This window comes from Centrocercus urophasianus, unplaced genomic scaffold (genome assembly GCF_019232065.1).
Source record: "Centrocercus urophasianus isolate 14NV4802_14NV808 unplaced genomic scaffold, USGS_Curo_1.0 seq_447, whole genome shotgun sequence".
NCBI lineage: Eukaryota > Metazoa > Chordata > Aves > Galliformes > Phasianidae > Centrocercus > Centrocercus urophasianus.
In genome coordinates, this window is record NW_024885030.1 from 1 (window position 1) to 26512 (window position 26512).

General features: G+C 36.7%; 1 protein-coding gene across 1 annotated transcript; it reads left to right on the forward strand.

Moving 5' to 3' along the window:
• Positions 1-1763: 1763 nt before the first annotated feature.
• Positions 1764-25222, forward strand: LOC122168729 (A disintegrin and metalloproteinase with thrombospondin motifs 19-like; the record flags this gene model as incomplete). The annotated part of the gene is made up of 5 exons (XM_042834286.1): positions 1764-1929; positions 7096-7268; positions 8134-8217; positions 9050-9207; positions 25179-25222. Coding segments are annotated over 5 exons (625 nt in total), but the record flags the coding sequence as incomplete, so codon positions are not given.
• Between the last annotated feature and the right edge of the window lie 1290 nt (positions 25223-26512).

Genomic DNA, 26512 nt, shown 5'->3' on the forward strand with positions numbered 1-26512 from the left:
CTCCTTTCTGATGAATTTCACTTCTTGTTTGTACAAAATGCTACAAAATTTAATACGCTGTGATTTAAAAAAATATGTACAAAATTCTGCCCATGTGAAATTCAGCATTAGACATAAAAATGAAAGAAAATATACATTTTACATATATTTAGAAATTGTATTTTTAAATAATAGTTTAAACAACACTATTTTTTATAGTTAAATATTAGCACAGTCATATCATTGTAACTTTATTCAGTATATTTAGAAATGCTAGCTGGTATGTATACAGAAAATGCCTTATGAAATATATGTAGTTAATCTTTTGTGTAATATTCACACATCATGGTGAAGGTGAGCTGACCTAAAAAGCAGGTCAACAAACTGAACTACTTAAAAGTTTCTGTACAGTGTTAGTGATGAGTTTTCAATATCCATTCAGGTTTCTGCAGCTAGTGTGGGTACATGTATTCCCTTTTATTTGATGTTTGTGGAGAAAGGAAAGGTTATTGTGTTTTATTTCTTTGTTTGCTTATTTGTTTTAAAAATAGTGCCCAAGAAAGTTTGAAAGAAGAATACTTAATAACTCCCATAAAAACTATTTTTGTTTTCTTGTTTGAATCTGAATCTATTTTTGATGGCAGAGTATTCAACATGATGATGCCACCTACATAATTCCAGAGGTGACAAAAGTCTTCACTGTTTCTATCTTTTGTTTTGCATGGAAACATACAGAAGAGGTCTTTGCTTCTTTTAGCCAGATGTAACACATTTTCTTATTGTAGTAAAACTCTTTAATACATTTTTTCAGTTTAGAGAATAAGAAAGTTCATCATCAGTCCTGCTGATGATATTTTCAGACGGAAAAAAAACAACGCAGGAAAGCACTTTGATCCTCCCAGTGTTAGTGACTCTAATAGGAATTTATATTTGGCATTTTAACAATTTGACGTGAGTTAGGGTTCTACATTAATTATATAAATGAATTACATTTATTTGCTTATTTATTTTAGCTTTAGCCAAACTCTTGTGACAGTAGATATGTATCTGGAACACTAGATTTTTCTGTATGTTTGTGTGCATAACTGTGTTGGGAAAGGAAAAAAAAGCGAAATGGTTTTAGTAGAATGTTTTTTTTTTTTTTCAGCTGCTAGCATTCAGCTTTGCTTGCTGTCTCTGTATCTAAGTATTTAATTATTTACTTTATTTACTTGTTTACGTTCAAAATGTGCAAAAAGAGTGCTGTAATAAGACTTGTAGAGTTTCACTGTTGTTCAGAATGTATTCATACTCCCCAAATAGTTTCATAGTTGTTCAAAATGTATTTTCGTACTCCCCAAATTATTTCTGTTATTTCATTTAATACAGTTATAAAAATGTGACAATACACTGAGTTATTGAAGTAGTGTATAGACTTTTGTGTACATACTGTACATATTTAAATGACCCCATGGGTCTCCCAAAGCAAGCTTTTAACATTCCAGATTTTTTTTGTTGTGCATCTACTACTGGCATGTAGCCACCCACCCACCCACAAGTTTTGTTGAAATATATTGAATTTATTGTTTTATTCCAATTCACTCAAGAAGAAGGCTTGTAAAAATACAAAGGTAGTCACCTAGCTAATAAGGTTAATAAAACAAAGATTTTTCTTAAATGGAGTATGGCTTTTTTCTATGTGTGTTTTGGGTTTTTTTTGGTTTATTTTTGGTTCTGTGAACTGTGTGCACAATTACATAGCTTCTTAAATTCTTATCTTATGTTCCTTTTCTTTTCCTTTGCAGATGGGGTTTATACAGATTAATGAGGACTTCATATTTATTGAGCCACTCAATCACACTTTGGCTGTGACAGGTCATGCACACAGGGTGTACAGACGAAAAAGGTCTGTAGAGGAGAAAATTACTGAAAAACCAACTTCTCAGAATCAGTACTGTGGTGTTGTTACAGGTAATACACAAATCTTACTGAACAGACTTAATGTAGTGAACATGTATTTAAGATCTGCAGGCAGTAGCCAAAAACCAACAAAAGCATATTTGATTATATTTATAGTAGTAACTTATTGTCAACTTCAAGGTGGCATACTGAGACTGCAGTTTCATCTGTCAAAAGGTGGAATCTTCTGTTGTGGAATAGACAAGTACAATGATCCATTAGATTTGAAAGTAGAAAATTTGGGGCCATTTTATTCAGTCTAACAACTGCAACCAACTGGTTGGCCCAGTCTATTGTCTTTGTACTGTTGTCTTGGTAGTTGCTGGTTTACTTACTATGTGCAGTGCTTGTACTTACCATTCAGTTTTAGAACATAAGCACATACATCATCACAGTTTCAGTCGTTAACATTTTGAACGTTCATGCAAGTCAGACACTGATGTTAAGTGACCTTTCTAACAGTGTTCATCTTTTATTGTCACTTAAAATAAATGTGAAATTCATCTTCTTAACTGGGTGGTAGAAGCAGTCGGTTTTTCCAAGAAAAGGGGCTTCAAAAAAAGTCTGGCACATAATGATCACTTAGTAATGTTCAGTGTAGAGGAGAAAGGAGCTTTTGTGGAAAATAATACTCTGCTGTTCCTGCTTAATTGATGGCTTCTTTTCTTCAGAGTAGACATGAGCTGAGGATATTTCTAATGATGTTATAGGAAATTATCGTAAAAACAAACACGAGCATCTGCTATATAACAATCCATGGCATGCATGAAAATGAATGAAGATGCAGACTCATCTGTAAGGAAATTATTTTTCTGTCATTTTCATTAGCAGTCAGCCTTTCACTTTCTTGTGTTCTCTAAAATGGAAAAGTCAGCTTATTCTGTTCCAGTAATCTTATGCCCAAGGCTCTGACAGTGCAAATAGTCTGTCAACAGAGATTCAAATATTTGTTTGAAGTAGGTTTATTATCTCTACTACCAGTCTGGAATTAAAAAATAGCTCAAACTGTGAATAACTGATTAGCATCTTCTGGCATAACCTTATTTCCGGGAGGTTTTAAATGTCTGCAGTTTCTGACTAATTCTGTTACACTAGCAAGACTATTCCCTCCCTTTGATGTTACAAGTTGTGTTACATCGTGGAGCTGCAGTAAGGTATATTGATAAAAGTGGTGTCTACAGTTGGAGCAGCTGCTGTTGTGACAATACTCAGCATCACTAACATCACCAGAAAATTAATTTTATGGGTACAGCCTAAAAGTGGATTGCAGAAAGGAAGGAATAAAAAAACCAAACAGACAAAAAAACAAAAACAAAAACAAAAAAAACCCAAAACAACAAAATAGTCTTCTAAAGCAATATTTGAGAGTTTTAAACCAAATTGTCAAGTAAGTAGGTTAATGAAGAAAAACAGCAGATTCATCTGATGCTCAGATACTCAGACTTTACATAAGCTGCTGTACCTGTTGGACAGCTGTACCTGTCCAGCACAATGTAACGATTGTCTTACGTATGCTTACTTCTGAGCAATATCTTACAACAGGATCTCCTGCTTCTGCAGTTCTGGTGTGTTAGAGTAGGTGCCATGGGACAGGCATTTTTGCTGCTGGTTTGAAGCCAAATTGATTTCAAAGACTGGCTACATATCAAGCAAATATATATTGCCAATGATGAATTGTGATTGTTAGAAGGAATGAATGTCTTTGTTGGAGGTGCTGAAGGATCACTATATAATACGTATAATGGTTTTTCATGCAGAATTAGGGGAGGCAATCAATGAAGGTATTGTTTGTTGTCTGTAACTGTTGTGCTCTGTACTGAAAGATACTACATAGCCAAAGTCATCTGAGGAGAGCAAAGGAATTGGTTTTGCAAATGGGCTGTTCTCTTTCTTGCTGTTTGGTGGAGGGAGAGAATAGGACTGATGAAAACGTTTACTTTCTGAATTTGTGGGAATATATGTGTGTCTTTTCACTGAACACGTGTATGATTTACTTACTTATGTGAGCCAGTTGCACATACACAGATCTCAAACTCTGCACCTTTCTGTAGCACACGGTCCATTCACGATACCTTTCAAATCAAACCAGTTCACAGATGTGTCGCACAGGATTTGTGAGAAAAGCAGTTGCTGTTAGGGCAAAGATCTGCCTAGATCTGCCGTGAGAAACTATGCACTGTTCTTTCATCTTAGTATGAAGCTCTTGTTCAAGCCTGAAGTTGTTTGTGCATTATAGCTGGGTCATGGCAAAAGTACTCTAGGAAGAAAAAATAATCTAAAATGGTTGTTCTGTTTCACACAAACTGATGAGTGAGAGTGCTTGCACAAGATACAGTAGAGGTGAATTTTGATTCCTTTCTTTGTTTGAGACCGGAAGGCTCTTCTACTTCTCTGTTCTGACAATAAGCAATATTCAGTTCTTCTCAGTTACAATCAGACTATGGTCTTAAATTAATGCTATTTTTTGTAGGAAAAAATTAGCAAATTTTGCTGGACCAAAAGCAGAAGTTTGACTTAGTGGAATGAAGAATGGACTGGCAGCTGCAATAGCTGTGTTAGTCCTTGCTGTAAATGCAGTTTCCATCCAATAATCATGAAATGAAATGCATAAATGATCTTAGTTGTAGATGTAGATTTTTGACATTGTGCTAGAGGATACTGGTGCTGCTTCCGTGCTTGCTTTCCATTACATTCTTCAGAATAGTGCAATTTCTGTAAGGTTAATGTATCCCTTTTCCTTTCCCTATGAAAAGAAATCCTGGGTGTTGATGGTGGTGGGTTCTCTTATTTGTGCCAGATTCAAGTGGATTTAGGAAATACTCTTGTACCTAAGGGCTGGCAAGTATGTCAGAGTCTTGTAGTCATAACTTCTTCATAATCTCAGCTCAGATACTTCTGAGCAATCTGTTGCTGCAGTGGTGGAATTTTCAGGGTTATTATTATTATTAATTACTATTATTTTGAGAGACTATTGAATGTCAAATGTTTTTAGACTTCTTAGCTGGGGTACTGGAGTATTTCTAGATTTCATTTCAGTCCCAGATTGTAAGTTTAAGTGATAAATTGATATGAAATCTTAATGTTCTTTATAAATGCACCAAAAGTCAAAGTCTTACTGGTCACAGTGTTCTGGTAACATTATTTTTTATTTTTGTATTGTAATTTAGTTTATAAACTGAATTTCTGCATCTTAACATCCAAGAAGCAATGCTTTGGTTTTGTTTTGTTAGCTTGCAGAAATTCAGTTTATAAATTAAGTTTAATATTAATTTTATAATTTTACTACATGCAAACTCAATATAGATACTTTTTTTTTTTTTTTTTTTACAGAGTTGTTATCTGTTATGCATTAATGAGCAATTCTGTTTTTGTATACGTGAATAGTCAAGTATTTTTGCCTAAAACCTGTTTGGTCTGTTAGGTGGAAGTAATCACAGTAGTTGTTTGGATGCCATTGCTACTAAAATTAGCAATTCTATTTATTTAAGAGTCTGGAGGAAGAGCTAAAATTTTCAGATAAATGAGGTCTCACAAGATGGAGAATTTTTCCAGCAATTTGGATAAGGCTGACTGGCCAAGAACAGATCTTCCTTTGGTTTGTTAATCCAACAGATATCTGAGGAAATGAGGGACACTGACTGCCCTTTGCAGCCAGCTTGTCTGTGAAGCTGAGCAGTCTTCTTATCCACAACAACCCCAAAAATAGAGGGTACAGCAGTTTTTGGGACTGTGGTGCATTTAGCAAAACACTGACTTAAATAGGTGTTGCTTACTTCAGTTCTGAATAAAAATTAGATCTCTAGGTAAAATATTAGAGAAATATAATAGCAAACTTCTCAGAACTTCCATGCTGATACTAAATTAAAAGTTTTCGACCGATAGATGCTATTAGTGAGGAAGAAGTGAATGATGAACAACTGATGTTGTTGGAAGATATACTGGAATCAGTCACTGCTCCTAAAAGCAGTGGTATTGATATTGATATTGATATTGATACTGATATTGATATTGATATTGACCAAATGGCTCATGACAAATCTTTTCTAACCCAAATGAATTCACTGTGTAAACTCAGAGCCTTAACCTACTCAAGCAGCCTTAAATGCTTGTGTATTAAGTCATAGTTGTATAGCTTGTAGGGTGTGTTTTCTTGGCACAAATATGGATACTTGATAGTACAGCTTCATTAAAAACTATTCTCAAAAGCATGAAAAAAACAAGTATGATGCTTTGTTTTGTGCACTAGGCTCTGGATCCAGCCAGCAAACACAAGTATAGTAGGGGGCTAGCCATCCGTATAAGGCTAAGCATGCTGATTGAAAGATCAAAAGGTGGAAGGTTAAAATTTAGATTGTTTATGGATTTATCTAGTATTTCTTTTTAGGAAATAAAAACCCAAGACTTTATTTATTTCTGGAGATCACACACTTAAAAAAAAATATTTCAGCTACTTATAGTAGTATACTATATATACTTACATAGTGTATAACATAAGTATATAGTATACTTATATATATATATAGTATATATAGTATATGGTATACTTATAGTGACAGTAGCAATGACTGAAATCCTGTTAGTGCAGCTTGAAAAAAAAAAAAAAACCAAAAACAAAACAAAACACAAAAAAGAGTCATATTTTATCCTGCATATTATTGACATCATTCATCTGAAATAGTCTTTCATCTTTACAGATCAGTGAATTTTTCTGCATATTTTTGTGGTACTCAGTTTGTGACAAATCTGTATTCATCATCTATTATGCTGAGATACATTGACTGTATGTTTTCTGTATGCTTTATGCAGATAGACAGTGATTCTTCAGCCTCAGTGAGACTACTTGTATGTCAAACAGAATATTAATTTAACTCTACCTTATAAAGCAAACAAGGATGCACCTACTATTTTATAAATATGTCATGCAGTGGGTTGCAAAGAATCTGACTGTCTTTATCTGAGCAGCTGAATGACGATCTTGTTTCCCTCATGTGAGCTTATATTCAGGCAATCAGTCCAAGCCTAATCGCACTGGCAGTGCTAAATAAGAATGTATTAGCGTTCATGAGTATTACACTGCACACAAACAGAGTGATGCTCTAATTACAGGTAGCAAATCCTTAAGGCATGCAAGGGGTACTTTGAAAGATGTATTCTTCAAGCAGTGTTTTTATGTTACAGATAAAAGAAAATCCAAGAATCAGAAAGTATCAGAAAGTGGAAGAGGAAAACGATACTCTTACAAATTACCTCAGGAGTACAATATAGAAACAGTTGTGGTAGCAGATCCAGCTATGGTTCTGTATCATGGAAAAGATGCTGCCAGAAGATTTATTCTGACCATCTTAAATATGGTAAGAAATTTAAAATTCATTTTGGCTTTTGCCACCAGCACATGCGTAATGAACTGATTTCATTGCTCCTTTTTATTATCCTGACAGACTACCTGTAAAGAGACAGTCAGCACATGACCATTAGCAGGCTGTCAAGATTTAACACGTATATTTTGCAGCATAAAACCATGATGCTGCACATCAGTTTGCACCATCTGGTCTTATAACTTCAGCGATGAAACTAGAAAATGGGATCTGACCAAGGTGATTTTCTGGTTAGAAGACTATGATATTATTGGAAAGCTGGGGTATTGCATGATTTATTATGATCTGTGCTTGCTATGTAAATGCAACTTTGTCATTTAGAAGGATTACGTGATCATCACAGTGAAAAAAAGTTAAGGCACTGAGTTGACTACAACCCCTCCCAGCTGTTGCTGCACTGCATAAAGTGCAGCAAGAACAAGGATCTGTCACGTACAAGGAACGAATGTTCTGAAGGAGCATAAACTGAGGAATAAATAAAAAAAATATTTTGCATGAGAGGAAGGGCTATTGCAATGATCTCGCATTTGAATGAGTAACAATTTTCATGTGAATAACTTTATGTGCATGTGCAAGTATGTGGAGAAATTGGCTAACCTTCATAAAGTGGTTATGACCGTTGTCAGTGTGAAAGGTTCTTTCTGTTCTCCCAGAAGCAATATTGCCTAATAACAAAATACACTAGCTTTAGGCTTTGTTGAAGTCACTGGAAGTAAAAGCAACTCACTACAATATTAGAATTTTTTAGTTACTCTGAGTTTTAATATTTTTAGTCTACAATGTGTTGTGTTCAAAACAATTGCCTGTTTATTTTATTTTATTTTATTTTTTTCCTCCTTAGGTTTTTAACCTTTTCCAGCACAAAAGCCTTGGACTACAAGTTAATCTTCGGGTTACTAAGCTTGTCCTCCTTCATGAGACTCCAGTAAGTACGCATCACCTTTGTCTTAGTCTGCAGAGGACAATGCTGCTTCATCTTGTTGCTCTGTGAAGGCTTGTAATATTCATTTACTTTAATAGCCAACAGCTTTTCTCAGTTTTCTTTATGTATTATTTACAGTGCTTGACAACCCCAGTAAAGACCAAGTTTTTGCTAATCTGTATGTTGTATATATTGAGATTCCTATGCTTGCAGATGAAAGTAACTAAAAAAAAAAGAAAAAAAATTGCTATGGAAATCAAGCTGCTTATGTACTGCTTTTTGTATATTCACACAACTCAATGACAAACTTTATAAAACTTAGTGGATGGTAGGAGAGTTAATGTTATTTTTCAGACAACTAGTCAACAGTCACAGTCACAACCAGTCACATCACAGGTGCTGTGATTTCTTGTCATTCCTATGAAGTATTATGGGAATCCTTTCGTATTTTAATTAGTTCATAAGAAAAAGAAATCTCCCTATTTGTGTTTCAAATTTTAGAATATTAAAATATAGTATTTTATATTCTCATAGTAAGTAAAATCTCATTTTATGTTCAAATTCTTCATCTTCTAATCTTCTTAATCAATAGTGAAAAGTTACTGAGTAAAGGGGGAAGGAATTTAGGAGAACAGATTGTCTGTACTCATTTCAGTACAGTGTCTTCATCTGCGTGTTTAACATAGGAGGGTAGCATTAAATTTAGAAACAGAAACTTTCATGTATACACTGTGCCATGAAAGGGAGTATACTTTTGCAAATTCAGTAAAAAAAAAGTCCTTAATTATATTGTACAGAATCACAATTTTAACAGAATCAATATTTTCATTTCTAGGCAGATATGTATATTGGACATCATGGGGAAAAAATGCTGGAAAGCTTTTGTAAATGGCAGCATGAAGAGTTTGGCAAAAAGAATGATATACACTTAGAAATGTCAACAAGCTGGGGAGAAGACATGTCGTCAGTTGATGCAGCTATTCTTATCACAAGGTATTATTATAGAAGGATGAGCATTAAAAAATAAGGAATGACGTAGTATGAACATTATGGATCAAGAATTGATCAAAAGAGTTGATAGATGATCAACACAGACTTTAGTTTTGAATAAGAAAGAGTAAAACTTGAGGCATCTTTCCAGAATTAGAAAATGGAAGTTAATTGAAAGTCTTTTTAGAGGCTGAAATGTTGAGAACAAGATGGTGCTAAAGAGGTGGAATACAATAGTTGCAGCTGGTAAACATCTGAAATTACAAAGTTACTCTCCTGTTTCTTCTTCGACTGTAGGTTAGATGCTTCTTTCTACATGTATTCAGAAGGCAGCATACACAGTCCTGCAGATACATTTGTTCAAAAGACAAAAGCATATCTAGGGGATTCAGAACTGGATCAGCATGACATTAATCACATCATTATGTTATACTTCTTTGTAATGGATCTAGAACAAATATATCTTCCTGTGTGCCCAATGTACAGTACTTACTTTGCCAACAAAGAAGTGTGATTTCAGATCTGTGATTAATTATAACACTATCAGACAGTTCACAGATTCAGAAGGACACCTGCCTCCGACTTACCTCTTTTCTCCCAGGCAGGTGTTCTTTAGGCTCACCGTAGTGGCACAGGAAGATGCATCTTGTTTGAACAGAGCGCAGCCATTTTCCAGTGAGAAGGAGAATGATGATTCAGCTGGTCTAGGGTTGGGCCCAGCCACATTTTTGCAATGGAGCTTGAACTGGATGAACTTTCAATGTTCCTTCCAAATAAGCCTTATTTGTTTTGCATATAGTTTCAATATATACTTCAATATATATTTCTAATTCAGGACAGTGTCACTGGAAGTTATATACATTTTTTAAAATTAGGTTACATTCTAAGTACTCCAATATCTAAATTTCAGTTGTCCAAAGCAGAAAAAAGCTTCTGTAAATTTTCTTGCTTTGGAGAACATGCTAAGAAGCAGGGAATGCTGAAATCCAGATCGCCTACAAACATAGATTTTTTTTTTTTTTTTTTTTTTGTACTTTTGCAGCTTAATCTCCTACCTTCCTAAAGAAAAACCACATCCTTCACTTGTAACTCGTTCTCCATTCTATTATTTATCATTGTTCTGTCTGCACCACTGATTGTTGTGTGAGGATCAGTTTTTACACATTTCTGTATTAATTAAGTGGTAGTCCTTCATTCAGGTTCCTTTGAACTGCCCTGAAAGATACAAGCGGTAATAAAACCGAATAATACTATCCGTAATAAAATTTCCATTAATTAGAAAGCATCTCTGGGATGGCAGACTGGAGGGGGATTTTTCAGACCCCAACTAATATTAGCAATGAGCATGTTGATGGGGAAAGAGTCCAGATGGCAAAGAAAAAGTCTGAGTAGCAGGAAAGAGTGAATTATGCCAAGGCATGAAGAATGGCCAAGTATCGTAAGTTGGGCATTGGGCTGATGAACAGAACTAAAGGGAAATAGAGTTTCTTCCACCTCAATGTACTCTTTGACGGTCCAAAAATAATTGAGCAATTGTGTACTACTGGAAGCATGTGTTGCTGAGTGACCTCTCATCTGTCCCTTGACTCTTGAATCAATTTCAGTGTTTGCATCTCCTACAGCAGCTTGAAGAAGCACTGAATTCTTCAAAGCCTAAACCACTGGCACTGCCAGGAGAGTGAGAATTTCTATGCCATTGTTTGACAAAATTGGCTGTTGTCCCACATCTGATCTTCAAATCTGTCTTAGCTTAATGGGAAAATACAGAAAATTAGTCCAATGTTTCAGTTTGTTGTCCAAGGCTGCACTTCTTAACTTGGGAGATGTGTTTCTACTGCAAGATACTACAAATTAAAGAATTTAACACCTTGTTCCTCTCACTTGCCATTCTTTCCCTTGTGAGGCTTCATGAGAAGAATCAGGAGAGTTCTGAAATCGGGCAAATGAGGTTTTAGTTAAGGCAGTCAAGAGACAGTAGCTTGAAGATGTCTTTAGCAGACAGTGCATTTGACCAGAGAGCTTTTTAAATTTCTTGTAACCTTACTACATGGTAAAAGACTTCTTTTGGAAAGTCTAATTATGCTTTTAAGACACACTTTTCTAATGTTCTTTGTAATACAGTATTCTGATCTGTATTTCCTACGTTTTTATCTGTTAGTTTTAAAAAGGTTTTGTTTGAAGTATTTGCTGATTAGTGTTAAGGAAATTAAAGCAGAAAATGGGGAAGTGATTGGTTCGAGATCAGATAGTAAGTCAGTACCACAGCCAGGAATTGGAGATATGTTCTGGCATTTTTTTCAGTGGTTTTATTTCCAGACTATACTACCTACCATCTCAGAGCTGCTTTAGCTGTTAATAAATCATATCAGTGTGGTTTGCTGACTGTGGGAATGTTTTGCTAATCCAGACTCCCTCTGCACATCATCAGTTTTATGGTATAGCTAACCCCACATGAGGCTACAATTGTATGTTTTGTTAATTCAGAGAGTATTATTCTGTTTTACAATCGCAGAAAAGCTCCTTTGTCATAACTTAAAAACACCTAATTTTGTTTAGGGAGATAAACATCGCTTTCTTGGTAATTTTTCAAGTAAAAATGTACATTTGTTATTTCCAAACATATTCTGTGGTAGACTTGCTAAAACTCACCTACTTCTCCTTTTTGTCTAGCATGGTAATAGAACAAGCAAGAGTGCTTTGAAAAGGCTTCATTATGCTCACACATGCCAGTTGGTTCTGGTAGCCAGAGTTAGAAATATGGTCTTGATTACCACTATTTTGCAGAACTAATATTTAATGCAAAATGTAAGGAGCATAACATGTATGTAATAAAGATTTTTATTCAACAAAGAGACATCATAGCCATTTAAAGAAAAAGGTTATCTTCCAGACTTACTTCAATACTTGTTCTGTAAAACTGAAAGCAAAGCCCATTTCTGCCCCCAGTGTTCACATTCTCTGCTGCCCACACAGGCTGGAGTGGTACCTATGAGTAAAGTAGTAATTTGATCATTTTTCTTCTCTACAACTCTTTTTTATCCTCTGAGATTTTGTTTAGTTTTCCCTTAAATTGACTTATTCTGGTGACACAATGTCATATTTAGAATATGGTGTCATAAAATAAAAGGAAGACAGAAGGATAAAGTTTGCATATTGTATTTAAATAGGATCAGGGAGGCTTGATAGAAGGAGTATGTGAGAATTAAGATAGAAATGGTTTTAAGGACTCTCTTGGTAAAACAATTGGATAGCTGTAAATTCATACTATTACTTTAGAGATATACATATCATAAAGCATTTTTCTCTGGAAAAAAAAAAAGTAAGAAATCAGAGTAGTTCAGTTGGGAGGAACTTACAAATATAATTGTGTCCAATAGCCTGACCTCACTTAAAGGTTAACCAAAAGGTAAAACCTACTATTAAAAGCATTTTCCAGAAGCATTTCCAAAAAAGTATTTTCCAAATGCATTGCGAACATTGACAGGCATAGGGCATGATCTGCCTTGCTAGGAAGACTGTTTCAGAGACTCAGAATAAAGAAAAAATCAATCTTATTTTAAGTAAAAAAAGGCAAGGCCACAGTCTTTCCGGAGCCTCCCTCAGCCCTTCTTGCAGGAGAAGTGCTCTGCTGATCATCTTCTTTGCCCTCCTCTGGATCCTTTCTGACAGCTCTTACTTGCCCTACGGTCTTCAAACCTGATGGAATGCTCCAGATGGGGCCATGCAAGGGTAGAGAGGGACAATAAACTCCTTCACTTTGCTGTCCACCGTTCTTTTGATGCAATACGGGATATACTTGGTTTTCTGGGCTGCAAGTGCGTTCATACTGCTGGCTTACACTGAACATTTTTCCATCAGAAGCCCCAAATCTTTCTGTGCAGGGCTGCTTTCAAGGAGTTCTTCTCTTAGTTTGTATTAATGTCTGGGATTCCCCAATCCAAGTGTCAAGGACGTGTACTTGGCCTTGCTGAACCTCATTAGGCTCACTTGGGCATACTTGTAAAGCTTGTTAATGTCCTTTTTGATGGCATCCCTTCCTTCTCTTGTGTCAACTGCATTCTTTGGATTGATGTTGCCTGCAAACTTGCTGAAGGTGCACTCAATATGGAACCATGCAGGAGACTGTCACTACTCACCTCCAACTGGACATAGAGCCAATTGTCTGCCCAACTCTCTGGCTGCGGCCATCCAGCCAATTTATTAGGCCTTCTTGAAATTGGAAGTGATGTTTCTTCAGCGATTTCTTCAGTCGCTGAGGACTTCACCTGACAGCCATGACTTTCCAAATATGGTGGAAAGTGGCTCAGGAACTGCATCAGCCAGCTGCCTCAGATCCCTGGAATGCATGTCCTTGAATCACATAGACCTGCTCATGTTCAGTTTCATCAAGTGGTCTTGAGCCTGCTCTTCTTCTACAGTGTGATTTCACTTCTCCAGCTGTACCCTGATTCAGGGACTTGAGAGACATGCCAATGAAGACTGAGGAAAGAACTTTTTGACTACCTTAGCCTTCTCTAGTGTTTGTCATTGCCAGTTCTCCCTTCTTTATTCCCTTGAATCCTGTTACTGATTACCAGAGAGAAGAGATTAGCACCTCTTCTTCTGCTCTGCCTTGTTAGGAAGATATAGGCAACCATGAGGTTTCCTCTTATTCTCCTATACGCTGAATGGATTAAGTAACTTCATCTGCTCCTCTTATGTCCTGCCCTGTAGACCCTTCACCATCTTTGGAGCCCTGCTTTGGAAATCTCTATTAGTTCCTTCTTTTCTTGTGCCACCCATCCTACATACAGTGCTTAAGGTAAGGCTGCACCAGTGCAGAGGAGCAGTGGGACAACCTCTTTCTTTTCCCGGTGGCAGCACTGGGCCTGATGAACCCCAGAGTGTGCCCTTAGGGCTGCCAGGGCACGCTGCTGACTCAGATTCAACTTGCTAACAGCCAGAACCCATCATTTTCTGCAGGGCTGCTCTCCAGCCCTCATCCCTGAGTGTGTAAATATAGCCAGGTTAGCTCTGTTCTTGGTGCATGTGCTCTTTTTAAATTTTGTGTCATTGGTAATTTCCCAGCCTTCTAATTTACCAAGATCTCTCTGCAAAGACTTTCCATTCTTAAGGGAATCAACAGCTTTTCCCAGTTTAGTGTAATCTGCAAACTTTCTTGGTCTACTTTCAAGTCCTGTATCCAAGTCATTTAGGAAAACACTTAGAATGAACTGGCCCTAAAATTGAACTCTTCCTTCATCCATACTGTAGGTAACATTATCGTAGAAGGAGATCAAATTACTAAGGCAGAACTTTCCCTTGATGAACTCACGTTGACTATGTCTGAACTTTGTTCTTCAAATACCTTTAAATACCCCCAGGACAATCTTTTCCACAATTTTTCCTAGACAAACAGGTCTGTTGTTTCCTGGGCCTTTTTTCCGCCATTTTTGTTGTCTTGTATAAAGTTGGCTAACTGCCAGTCAGAAAAGACTTCCACAGACTCCCACAACTCCAGGAGTTCAGCTATAATGTTCTCTAACTCTTCCAGCACCCTGCAATATACCCCTTTAGGATCCATGGACTTAAGAATTTTGAGCTAATGCAACTTACAGTTGTTTCTTTACAATTTTGTTGAACACAAATGGAAATTCACTTCTCCATTAGTCATGGTCCTCCACATTGGACAACAGTGCAACTGAGGATCTACCACTGATATTAAAGATTGAGGTAACAGGAAACATTAAATACCTCAATCTTATTTTTGCTCTCCTTACTTGTTAAGTGATCATCTTATCAAATATCAGTGGAGAGTTTTTCTTTGACCTCTTGCTGTGGTGTCCTGGTTGCATCTGGGATGCAGTTAATTTTTCTTCACAATGTGTGTTGTGATGGTGTTTCAGCTTTACGAGAAAAACAAAAATGCTAACACACCAATATTTTAGCTGTTGCTGAGTTGTTCTACACAGAACCAAGGGCATTTCATCTTATCATACTGTCATGCTAGTGAAGAGGCTGGAGGGGCATGAAGAGCTGGGAGGAGACAGAACTGTGACAGCTGACCTAAACTAGACAAGGGATATTCTATACTACATAACATCATGTGAGAAACTATGACTGTGGGGAGTTGGCTAACGGCCTCAGCCACTGTCCAGGGACTGGCTGGGCATCTAAGAGTGGATGGTGAGCAATTGAGTTGCCATCACTGCTTGATGAATTTATAAATGTATGTATGTACAAACACTACCAAAAGTAATGCCTCCTATTTTATTATGTGTGTCCATGACATCAAAGGTGGATGTTGATGGTATGGCAGTAGAGACTGAATGTTATCATTTTTATGCTGTTCCATTTTGTTGGCAAGTGACAGGAGGCAGCAGGGAAGTGGTCTGACAAAAAAATGTCTTACGTGGAAGTTTGTATGAGTTAATGGTAGTATTATTCCTCCATGAGGAAGAAATAGCAACCAGTGACATTGATAGGCACTTGATGAATGTTTATGGAGCCCAGACAGCGGATGTGAGTTCAGTGAGGCAGTGGGTGGTGTGTTTCAGCTGTGACAACTGCCCTGTGAAAGATAAGCCATTTTCTGGATAGCCTTGCACAGCTGTCATACCATGAAATGAAGAGCTTCCCAATCAGCTCATCTGCACAAATCAACAGATTACAGCCAGAGAACTGTGTAAAAAGCTGAATACTGGCTTCAGTATTCTTGAGACAATGCTGGTAATGTTAGAATATTGTATAGTTTGCCTCCGATGGGTCTAGCAAATACACAGGAACAGAAATAACACCATGACATCATATTCATATTTATTAGGACCTACTGAACCAATCCAAGGCTGAAGGTAACGTTTCCTGATTTGCATCATTACTGGTGGTGAGATGTGGTATCATCAGTACAAACCTGAGTCAAAACGCAAGTGCATGGACATGTGAATTCCTAATCTAAGAAAAAGATCAAGACATAGCCATCATCAGATAAAGTGATGTGCATGGCTTTCTGGGATAGGCAAGGAATAATCTTTTTGGATATCCTGGAACCTGGGCAAACCATCAAGTCTGACTCTTACATCATGATGCTGATTAAGCTGAAGGCTTGAACTTCTAGAGCCAGGCCAGAGAATATTACCATTCTTGCAACACACAAGTACCTGGCCTCATACCAGTTTGAAGACCTTGGAACACACTTCCAATTTTGGCTGGGCTGTTCACACCCACTGCACAGTCTAGATTTGATGCCTTCTGATTTCCATCTGTTTGGCCCAAGAAAAACAGACCATGTGGACAACATTTTCCTAACAATGATGCTGTCACAGCAACTGTGAAATAGTGGGTCATGTCTACTGGTGCAGATTTTTGCAAGCACAACATGCAGGCTCTTGTTTATCGCTTGTGGAAATGCACAGCTAATGGTGGTGACTGTTGAAAGATAGCATTTGACAGCTTTGAATTTGCTGTATCAAATAATGTCATTGTTCTCTTTTAATCTGTCATAGTTTTGTCATGGTTTTACAATTTTGTTGTTGGTATTCTACATCATAACATCATGTAAAGCACAGGGAATTAAAGAGTTAATACTCCAGTTTTGTGGACTGGCAACTTTCTGGATATCTGGTTCTCAGAAGACAAGAACTGCATACCCCAGGGGACTTCACATTCAGAGAGGAAGAGAAGCCATGGGATGAAGTCATGGGATCTCACTCTCTGGCTCTCTCACTCACTGCCTGGCAGTGTGTGGGTGCTCCCCAGCTGTGCGGTTTCAGTTCAAAGTAGACCTTTCACCCTCTTTTGGTCACTCTCTCTCTTATTTTCTTTGATATATTAGCCTCAATTCCAATTATATTGTATCATATTGTGTTATCTTGCATTCTGATATCATATTTAGTAAAATTAAGTTTTGTTCCTTAGATCGTTGCCGCTGTTCTGTTTGTGGGCCCAGCTCCCATCTCTTTACCCTTCCCCTTTTCCCTTCCCATCTTGAATCCAGGGGCCTGCTGCCCCCTGTCACAGGCATGGATTGATCTAGATAGCTCTGTGACAAGTTTCCATGAAAATAAGTAGGAGGCATTACTTTCAGAGTGATCTACATGTAAGTATCATTACTGTTATTTTTTCTCTTCCATTTCTTAGTAATTAGCTTTTATGTCAACTCACAAGTTCTACTTTGCTTTTATTTTTATTGGTTCTCACCCCCATCCCTTTGAGAGATGCAGGAGTGGATGAACAAGTGTGTGGTGTTTTGCTGCCTGCTGGATTAAACTACTATGTGCTGACAAGACTGAAGAAGCCTTCTTTGTTGTCTGACTCTATAGTGGCCAGTGTCAATACAAGCCAAGCTTTGAGTTTTCTTGTTCTCTTTTTGCAGATGCTAACTGCCACTCTTTCCCCTCCCTAAGAATCTTGACCTTGCCTTTCTTTTTCTGCCTTATTTCCAAGAACAGTTCCTTTTATACCAAGGCCAGTCTTCTGCCTTACTTGCCTGACTTGCAGTGCAACAGGATTGTCTGCTTCTGGGCTTAAAAAAGGTACTTTTAAAAAAGCAAACATCAAAACCTTCTGGAGTAGATTCCCAGGGGACACTTCTAACTTCCTCCTTGAGAAGCTCCAAGTTAGTCCAGAGTGTCCTGCTGACTCTTTTTCTCCTTGCAACAAAAAATTTTGAGGTCAGCTTTTTCAAACTCCCTGTGGCCAATAGTGCTGCCTACCATCACCTCTCCACAGGGCTTTATTCTCAAACAACAGATCTAGAAGGTCCTTTTCCTAATTGTCTCACTTACTGTCTGTGACAGGATGATATGCTGTAGGAATTTCCCAGACTTATTTGTTGCAGCAGCATGACATTCCCAGCTTATGTCTCAGAATTTGAAGTCTCTCATAAGAAAGAGGGTAACTGATCCTGCAATTTTCCTTGATTGCCTGTAGAATATCTTATCTGTGGCACTGTGCTGAGTGGGCAGTCAATAGTAAGCCCTCGTAATTACTTGTGCTTTGCAGTCCATCCCCATAATCCTCACCCAGAAACTCTCTACCGAATCATCCTAAATGGCAAGGTCTGTACAGTCTAATCTCTACCTTATGTACAGCACAGCACATCTACGACACATACCCTGTCTGTTCCTCCTAAACAACTGGTAGCCCTCCATCCCAGCTCTCCAGTCATAGAACTTCTTCCATCAAGTCCCACTGATACCAGTGATACCATAGGGAAAGAACCAAATCTTCCAATACATCCTGTTTGTTCCTTGCAGGGTATGTGTTAGTAAACACTACAGAACATTATCATGCTACTTGCTTTTGAAATTGAGGTGTGTAGCTGCACAGTTAAGCCCTGAGTTTTATGACCACAGAGATTTTATTATCGGTTAGTATGGAGGAGGAAATCCTTAGAGGTTTTCTGTTCTGTATATTGTAGATGAAATTAAGGCAGGAAAAGATCTATGGTATCTACAGTTTCTCTCTTATAAAATCTGAATTCATATATGACCGTTATAGTAAACTAGATAGTCAAATCTTGGAAGTGTAGGAAAAAAAGATACAAGAGTGAAGCAAAACCTCACTTCACTTTAAATTTATTTATGTGTCTAGTACTTTTCCCTAATTTTTAATTATCAGATTCTGTGGGTTTGTTTGTTTGTTTGTTTGTTTCCTAAGTTCAAGATGTTGGAGTATGTGAAGTTGATAAAACTTGTCACAGCAAGTTTGAGGAAAATCTGCATGATTTACCTGGTTCCATCAGCATATTCTTTAGAGATGTAGTACTCAGGTAACATTTGTTCCATTCTGCAATGTCTTTCACCATTACAGATCTATCATGTACCTCTGCATGAAACTAAATTGAATTTTAAGACTATGGTTATGTAGTGTAAGTCTCCAGGACTACATTTCAGATTTTAGTAGTGAACTGGAAAGCTAGACAGTCTTGAAACAAATAAACAAAACGAAGGAAATTAACTGTGTTCTGAAATAGATTATTGCCATTTTTATTTACTTTCAGAATGAAAAATTTTGTCTTTCTACCAGGGATCTCTATACCACTTGCAGCTAAGGAGTTATTTGAAATCTCTTCCCTGTGTAAATGTTTGTAGACTGTGATCAAGGCACAACTCATCTTTCTTTTAGATTAACAGTTTCTCAGACATATAATCATTCTTTTAGTTCTCTCCAGACCCATTTGCTTTTTTAACAGATTGTAAGTCCACAAATTGGACACAGGAGTGTGCGGACAGGTTTGCTGATATTTTCCTATGTTTTTGTCCAATGGTACTATTCATTCCTTTGAGTAAACTGCCACTGCCTGTTTTCAAATTCTTATTTCTTTTCTTCCCTTTCTTTTTTCTTCCGTGTTGTCACCATACCTGATCAAGTTTTGGAGTCCAGTTTTGGCTATTTTGAATAAGAGTTATTCACATAAGTCATATATAAAAAGATGATTTATCTTCATTCCTATTTGTATTCTAACAGCTCTCATTTCATTTTTAAACTTAACTAGCAGTGCTCTCTTATTTTATTCCAAATCATTGTTTAATGCTAATGTTGAGCTTAAATTTCATTGAACTCAACTCGAAAATACCTTCCTTGGCTTTCTTATTTTTCTGTATCTGATTAGAGATGTTAGCTACACATTCAATTTACTTATTATTTCACTTACCACTCTCCTGACATTTTCTTAAATGTGGTTGAAACATGAACTTCGGAAGGTAGCTTATTAGCATTTTTAATCTCAGTTCAGCATTACAGAGATGAAGAAAAATTAGCTATTTAAAATATTTAAATGCAGTATTTTTTTGTTTTCTAAATTAGAAATAATATTTACCAGTGCATTTGAAGCTTACCATCACAATAGTGAAGAGTTCTAGAGAAAACATCTGTAACAGTAAGATTGTTGTTTGTTTAAATTCCCAACTGAATAGCAAATTCATTATTTAGCCTGCGGTTCATTAACTCCTAAACCGATTCATTAACTCCTAAACCAATTTTAATTTATTGTTTTTTTGTTTGTTTTTTAAAAAAGTACACTTTTTAATTTTGTATGGACCTAATTTATCGGTCCAATTTCAGAACGTTCTGTCACATGAAAAAACAAGAACTACCGTGCACTCATTTAATACATTAGAGCATCAGAATAGTTAGGAAATTGAAAGTAGGGCAAAAGCCAGAATGAATATTTGGTAGAATGCTAAAATCCACAGTCTGATCTCTTCTGTTTCTGCTTTTCTCACATCTAATGTATGAAATGAAACTGCAAGCAAGTTTAGATTCACAGTAAGTCTTTCTACTAGCATGCCTGAAATATGTGTTAAGTTTATCGAAAATGATGCACTGTTGCAAACTGTTCATGGAAATTGTCTGTTTTCTTCTTTATTCTTCCTCTGCTGTTCTTTACACCTTCCATTACATCCCATCTACACATAAACATTTATTTTTAAAAACGGTATATAATGAGATACTTTATATTTGGAAAGTGGATAGTTAGTCTTTGCTTCTTTATAATCTACGTGTAATTCATTGAGAATTCACTAACTAAATGTAATTTCTTGAAACAATATATTAGTATTTACCCATTCTTTCTTACAATTCTTTCAAGTGTTGGTCAACTCAATCAAACTTGGAAATCAGTTATAATTCTCATGAAACCTCATGTTTTTCCTCACTTGAATAAGGACTTGTTTTTCTTTATATGTGCATGCCAGGTGTGCATTAGAGTAATGGAAGTTTTGCACTGGATACTGTTTAGAAGGGAATTTCTGTGTATTTTAACCAATTTTTTGCTTTCTATATATACCAGTATATACTCGATGAGGGCATCGAGTGCACCCTCAGTAAATTCGCAGATGACACCAAATTGGCTGGAAGTGTGGATCTGCCTGGGGGTGGCGAGGCCCTACAGAGGGATCTGGACAGGCTGGAGAGCTGGGCTGAAGCCAATGGGATGAGTTTCAACAAGGCCAAATGCCGGGTCCTGCACTTCGGCTACAACAACCCCAGGCGACGCTACAGGCTTGGGGCGGTGTGGCTGGAGGACTGCGTAGAGGAAATGGACCTGGGGGTATTGATTGATGCTCGGCTGAACATGAGCCGACAGTGTGCCCAGGTGGCCAAGAAGGCCAATGGCATCCTGGCTTGCATCAGAAACAGCGTTGCAAGCAGGAGCAGAGAGGTGATTGTTCCCCTATATTCAGCACTGGTGAGGCCGCACCTCGAGTACTGTGTCCAGTTTTGGGCCCCTCACTGCAAGAAAGATATTGAGGCCCTGGAACGTGTTCAAAGGAGGGCAACAAAGCTGGTGAGGGGTCTGGAACACAGGGCTGATGAGGAGAGGCTGAAGGAGCTGGGAATGTTCAGCCTGGAGAAGAGGAGGCTCAGGGGAGACCTCATTGCTCTCCATAACTTCCTGAAGGGAGGTTGTAGTGAGCTGGGGGTCGGTCTCTTCTCTCTTGTCATTAGTGATAGGACCAGAGGGAATGGTTTCAAGCTACGGCAGGGGAGATTCAGGCTGGACATGAGGAGGTATTACTTTTCAGAAAGGGTGGTCAGGCACTGGAATGGACTGCCCAGGGAGGTGGTGGAGTCACCGACCCTGGGGGTGTTCAAGGAAAGGCTGGATGTTGTGTTGAGGGACATGGTTTAGTGGGAGCTATTGGGAATAGGTGAACGGTGGGACTGGATGATCTTTTAGGTCTTTTCCAACCTTGGTGATTCTATGATTCTATGATTCTATGATATTCTATAAATATACTGGTTGCTAACTTTTGCCCCGCAAACTTCTATGTATGCATTAATGATAATGCTACTATCAACCCTACTTTGCTAAGAAGGAAAAGAAGAGAGGCGAATGATATCAGTGGCTTTCCTGAAGGCTATGTATTATGCTTTATTGCTCTATTCATACCACTTCATCTATAGCTGTCAATGGTTTGCAGGCTGGTTCAACCCGGTTCTGTGCCTAGCGGGGCGGAGGGAATCTGCGCCTCCAGAAAAGGAAAACAGGGAACCCCAAAATAATTGAAAGCAGCAGCAACAATCTGAGCTGAAATAAACTGATTTACTAAATATAGTGTGAGAATGCAAGCTAATGCGATATAATGGAATTGAAGCTAATAAATCAAAATATAATGAGAGAGGGAGTGTGTCCGAAAGGTGGATAGGCCTCACCCCAATGCTGAGGTGAGAAATGCAGTCCGGATGAGCCGATGAAGAAAAGCAGATGGAGAAGAGCAGCCAAAGAAGCGCATGCAAAGAAAAGAGCATCAGATGGCCTTGCCAGCAGTTCTATCTCCTTGCTGACCGCAAAGCCCCCTGGGGAATGTAGTTCTCCTTCTCCTCCAGACAGGCACCTAGAACTTGAGCATCAACAGCCAAACCCCCAGTGCATTACATGATGTTATGATGTGGAATACCGATAACCAAAAATCGTAAAACCATGACAATAGCTAAGAGTCAGTGTCCTCTTTTGTGTAGTTTCCATATGTCAATTACATGTACATACAGATAGAGAGGTGTATGATTCTATGTGTGATTCTGTGTAAGCTATGTATGTGCACACATGGAAATGTAGTTATAATTTGATGGAATTTGTAAGTTATCTTGTATGAATTAAAGAATAATTTCTTTACAAGTCAGTTGTAGATCTAGCTAGAGCTTTAAACTTTTACTAAGGTTTCCTGAATTAATATTCTTTGAAATTAAAGTAGGCATTAGATTCTTTCAATGTAAATAAGGAACTAAGAATGGTTTATTTTGCCTTCCTTTTAACAAATCGCAGCAGAACTGTTTTCCCAAAGTCCCATAATGGAACTCTGAATGCATAGCTTAATCATAGATGGATTCAGGCAAGAAAGAAAAACAAAACAAAAGCACCTCATTAAGTATCCGAGAACAGAGTTATTACATAAGCAGAAACCTCTTGGGTATTGGTAGTTTTAAAATGCCAAATGATCTTTTAAATTTCAGGTATGCCCTTCAATTTTTTTCTTTTTTTTTTTTTTTACTTCATTACATCAGTTAGTATTTATAGTAGTTGAATGACTATGCATGAAAGATAATCTATGGCCTTAGATTGTTTCTGCATGTGTCCTCTTGCTTCATCAGAAGTCCCATATTTCTAATAATTCTGTCCTGTTTAACAGCACACTAAGTCCCTTGTGTCACAGCACAGAACAAAGGAAACTGTTAAAGCCCACTGCATTAAAGCAATTTGTTGCAGGTTTGATAACGTAAAAGAACTCTCTGTGTCTGATTATAGTTTCTTCAACATCACTTCAGTCTCTGTTTCCAATGCTCATCTAAATGGATTCCTATATCTTCTTTATTATCACTTAGTATAAAGATTTGATTCTATCATAATTTCTTTCTAGCACTGCTGCTTTGCTTTTCTAGCCAGTAATTTTTTGTCAGTGGTGACGAGAGAATAAAAAGCTATAATCCCATGTCTCTAACTGTGTGGCCTTTAACAAGTGTCAAAAATTTACTAGTCTCCTGAGGTTGCTTTTGAACCTAAATCACTGTGTGACAGCAATCTGTGGAAAACAAAGTAAAATCTCTTCGAGTAGTTGCATTTGTAAAAATGGTAATTATCACCAATCTACTCTTGTGTCTCAAGCCCCAAACAATTCCTGGGAGTTACTGGAAAATAAATATACATATAAGACATTTTTGAAAGAGAAAGATCCTTAATTACTGGTCCTGTTCAATAAAAAAATAAAATGTGACGTTGAAAAGTGAGGTACAGTCTGATTCATATCGATGGCTAGCTTCACTGGATTCCAACTTAAATTTTTATTCTTAAGCCTTTAACAACAATAGCTATTAAGAAATGTATTATAGATACTTAACGATGATCAGTATGTGCACATGAAATACTTCCTAGATATAAAAAATGAATATGATTATTCATGCAAAGATACTTAATAAGTAATATTGAAACCGGAAATTTCTGTACTAGGTACATCTTTTCAGAGTGCATTTCAGGTATCAGTTAGTTTCCATTTATAAATACTGCTGCTGGCAGTAGATGCAAGTATGCTTGATGTGTGCTTATGTGTATATCTTTACCTGTATCTATTTGTATTTATATATCTAGCTTCATAGACAGAATATAAAAAAGGAGTATTTCCAACCCATAATGGCCTATGCAGAAATTGAGAGTAAGAGGGGAGAATATTTTTTATACGAGTACATGTCAGAATCAGAATAAATTTCAGATAAGTAGATAGTACTTTTATTAGATGTTGTATGTAGTGCATTGTTTTTTTTCTATGTTCCTGCATACCTTTTTTTTTATATAACTTTGTTACTTCTCTGAGAGAACGGGTAAAATATGTGTGAATTTAAAATGAATTGCAAGCAAATATTGTTTAAAGCAGGGCTAAGATATTTATTCTACATGATGCAATTATGTGGTCTTATTTGTAGATCTGCAGATGGACTAAAAATGGTATTGATGAAAGTCTTTTCCTCATGGTTTTTTTTTTAAATCTTCCACTATTAGAAAGGCTGCTCTAGCAGTAATGCTTTGCCAGCATGCACTTGTACCAAATTCTCTTTTAGTCTTGATAACTAGATAAGCCACAAAAGCTTTCTTACTCTCATTTTAATCCTGGATTAAAATGCTGGTTTTGGATCTGATGTTACACGTCATAGATATTTTCATTTCATGTGCAAATTTCTGAAGACTAATTTTAAACTTGCTGTATTTCAAGAAATAGAAATGGGTTAAAAAAAAAAAAAAGCAGGAATTACATATAATGCAAATTAAATAGATAGTACATATTTTGTCACCTGACTACTCTTAAATCTCTTCTGAGAGTATAGTGAATACAAGTGTTATGGGTAATCCTGGCCTTTGCTTCACCACGCTCTTTGTTGGGATAACAGCGTTCTGTGTTTATTCATTGAGCCATATGAAGTATTTGTAAATAGGTCACACAGTCATTAAAGGACTGACAACTTGGCTTACTTAACATTTTTCTTTTTTCCACCCTCAATTCTAGGAAGGATTTCTGTGTACATAAAGACGAACCATGTGATACTGTTGGTAAGTAAATATATGTAAGAAACTGTGTGTATAGACCATGTCATAAAGTGAGCATTAGATAAATACGTATGTGAAGCTATACTATGTCAACAGCATTTTTGGTGAGTAGCTGTAACTAGGTAAAATGAAGATGTCTAAAATACTAAGTTATAGTTTGTTAGATATATGCAAATAGTTAGGTACACAATTATTTGTTGTATATCCCTCTAAATAGTGTTAAAGTACAGTATTTCTATCTCATTTTTTAACAAACTCCTTGTATATTTTTTCTTTTCAAACTCAATTTAAGAAGAAATTGTAGTATTCTTAATTGACAGTCACAATTGAAAGGAGATTGTGTATATGTATAAAGTATAGGATGCTTTTAAATGGAATAGATTTATCTTTGCTGAGAGTATGTAGATTTTAATCTTCTATAGTAATGCACTTGGATAATACAGTGTTTATGAACTATGTAACTGTTCAGAAACAAAAAATGTACTATTTTGGAAAGCATCTGGTATCTACAATTAAAATTAGTACTAGATGCACTGAGGTCTTCTCACAACGTAATCAGCGCCTTTTGGGAAGACATATTTTCAGTATAAATGTATGGTGGAAAAGGCAATTCAGGCTTAGTACTGGTTAAAAACACTAGATGAAGCATGCCATGGCACGTTTTTATCCTAGAATTTCATTTGGCTGATAGAAAATTATTTGTTTTGTGTATAAATACAAGTATTCAGAACCTAAATTGTTTCGATAAGATTAGAATTTTATGGATAACAGTAATGGACTATTAACTATTTTCTTGCTTGCCATCCCTCATTTTTTTTAATCATCCCAAGTCTATGCAAGTATGTCTGTAAGATGGATATCAGTTAAAAATTTTTCTAAATAAGGAATTGAGTGTTTCTTGTGTCAGCTATTGATTAAAAATGCATAGTGTTATTTCACAAACTGGTATCTTGCTCTTAGGTGAATTTTTGTGAGTACTTGATGCACATAGATCAGTTCTTTTTGTCCTATAAGTGGAAAAAAAATCCTCTTTGCATTTGAGATAAATGATCTGATTAGGAAAGTCTTCAGCAACTTATGCTTATTTAAGTTGAAGATCAAATCTGGATTACTTGTAGTTTATCTAAATTAGATTAACCGAATGTGTTCAAAGGATTTTCTATGACGAATATTTCTTTATTTGAACCTTGGAGTGAGTAGAATCGCCGTGTATCACCAAAGTTGTCCCTGGAGTTGTAAAGTTTTCAGCTAAGGTGAACAGATTAAAATATGTGTTAAAGCTCTACAATTCCC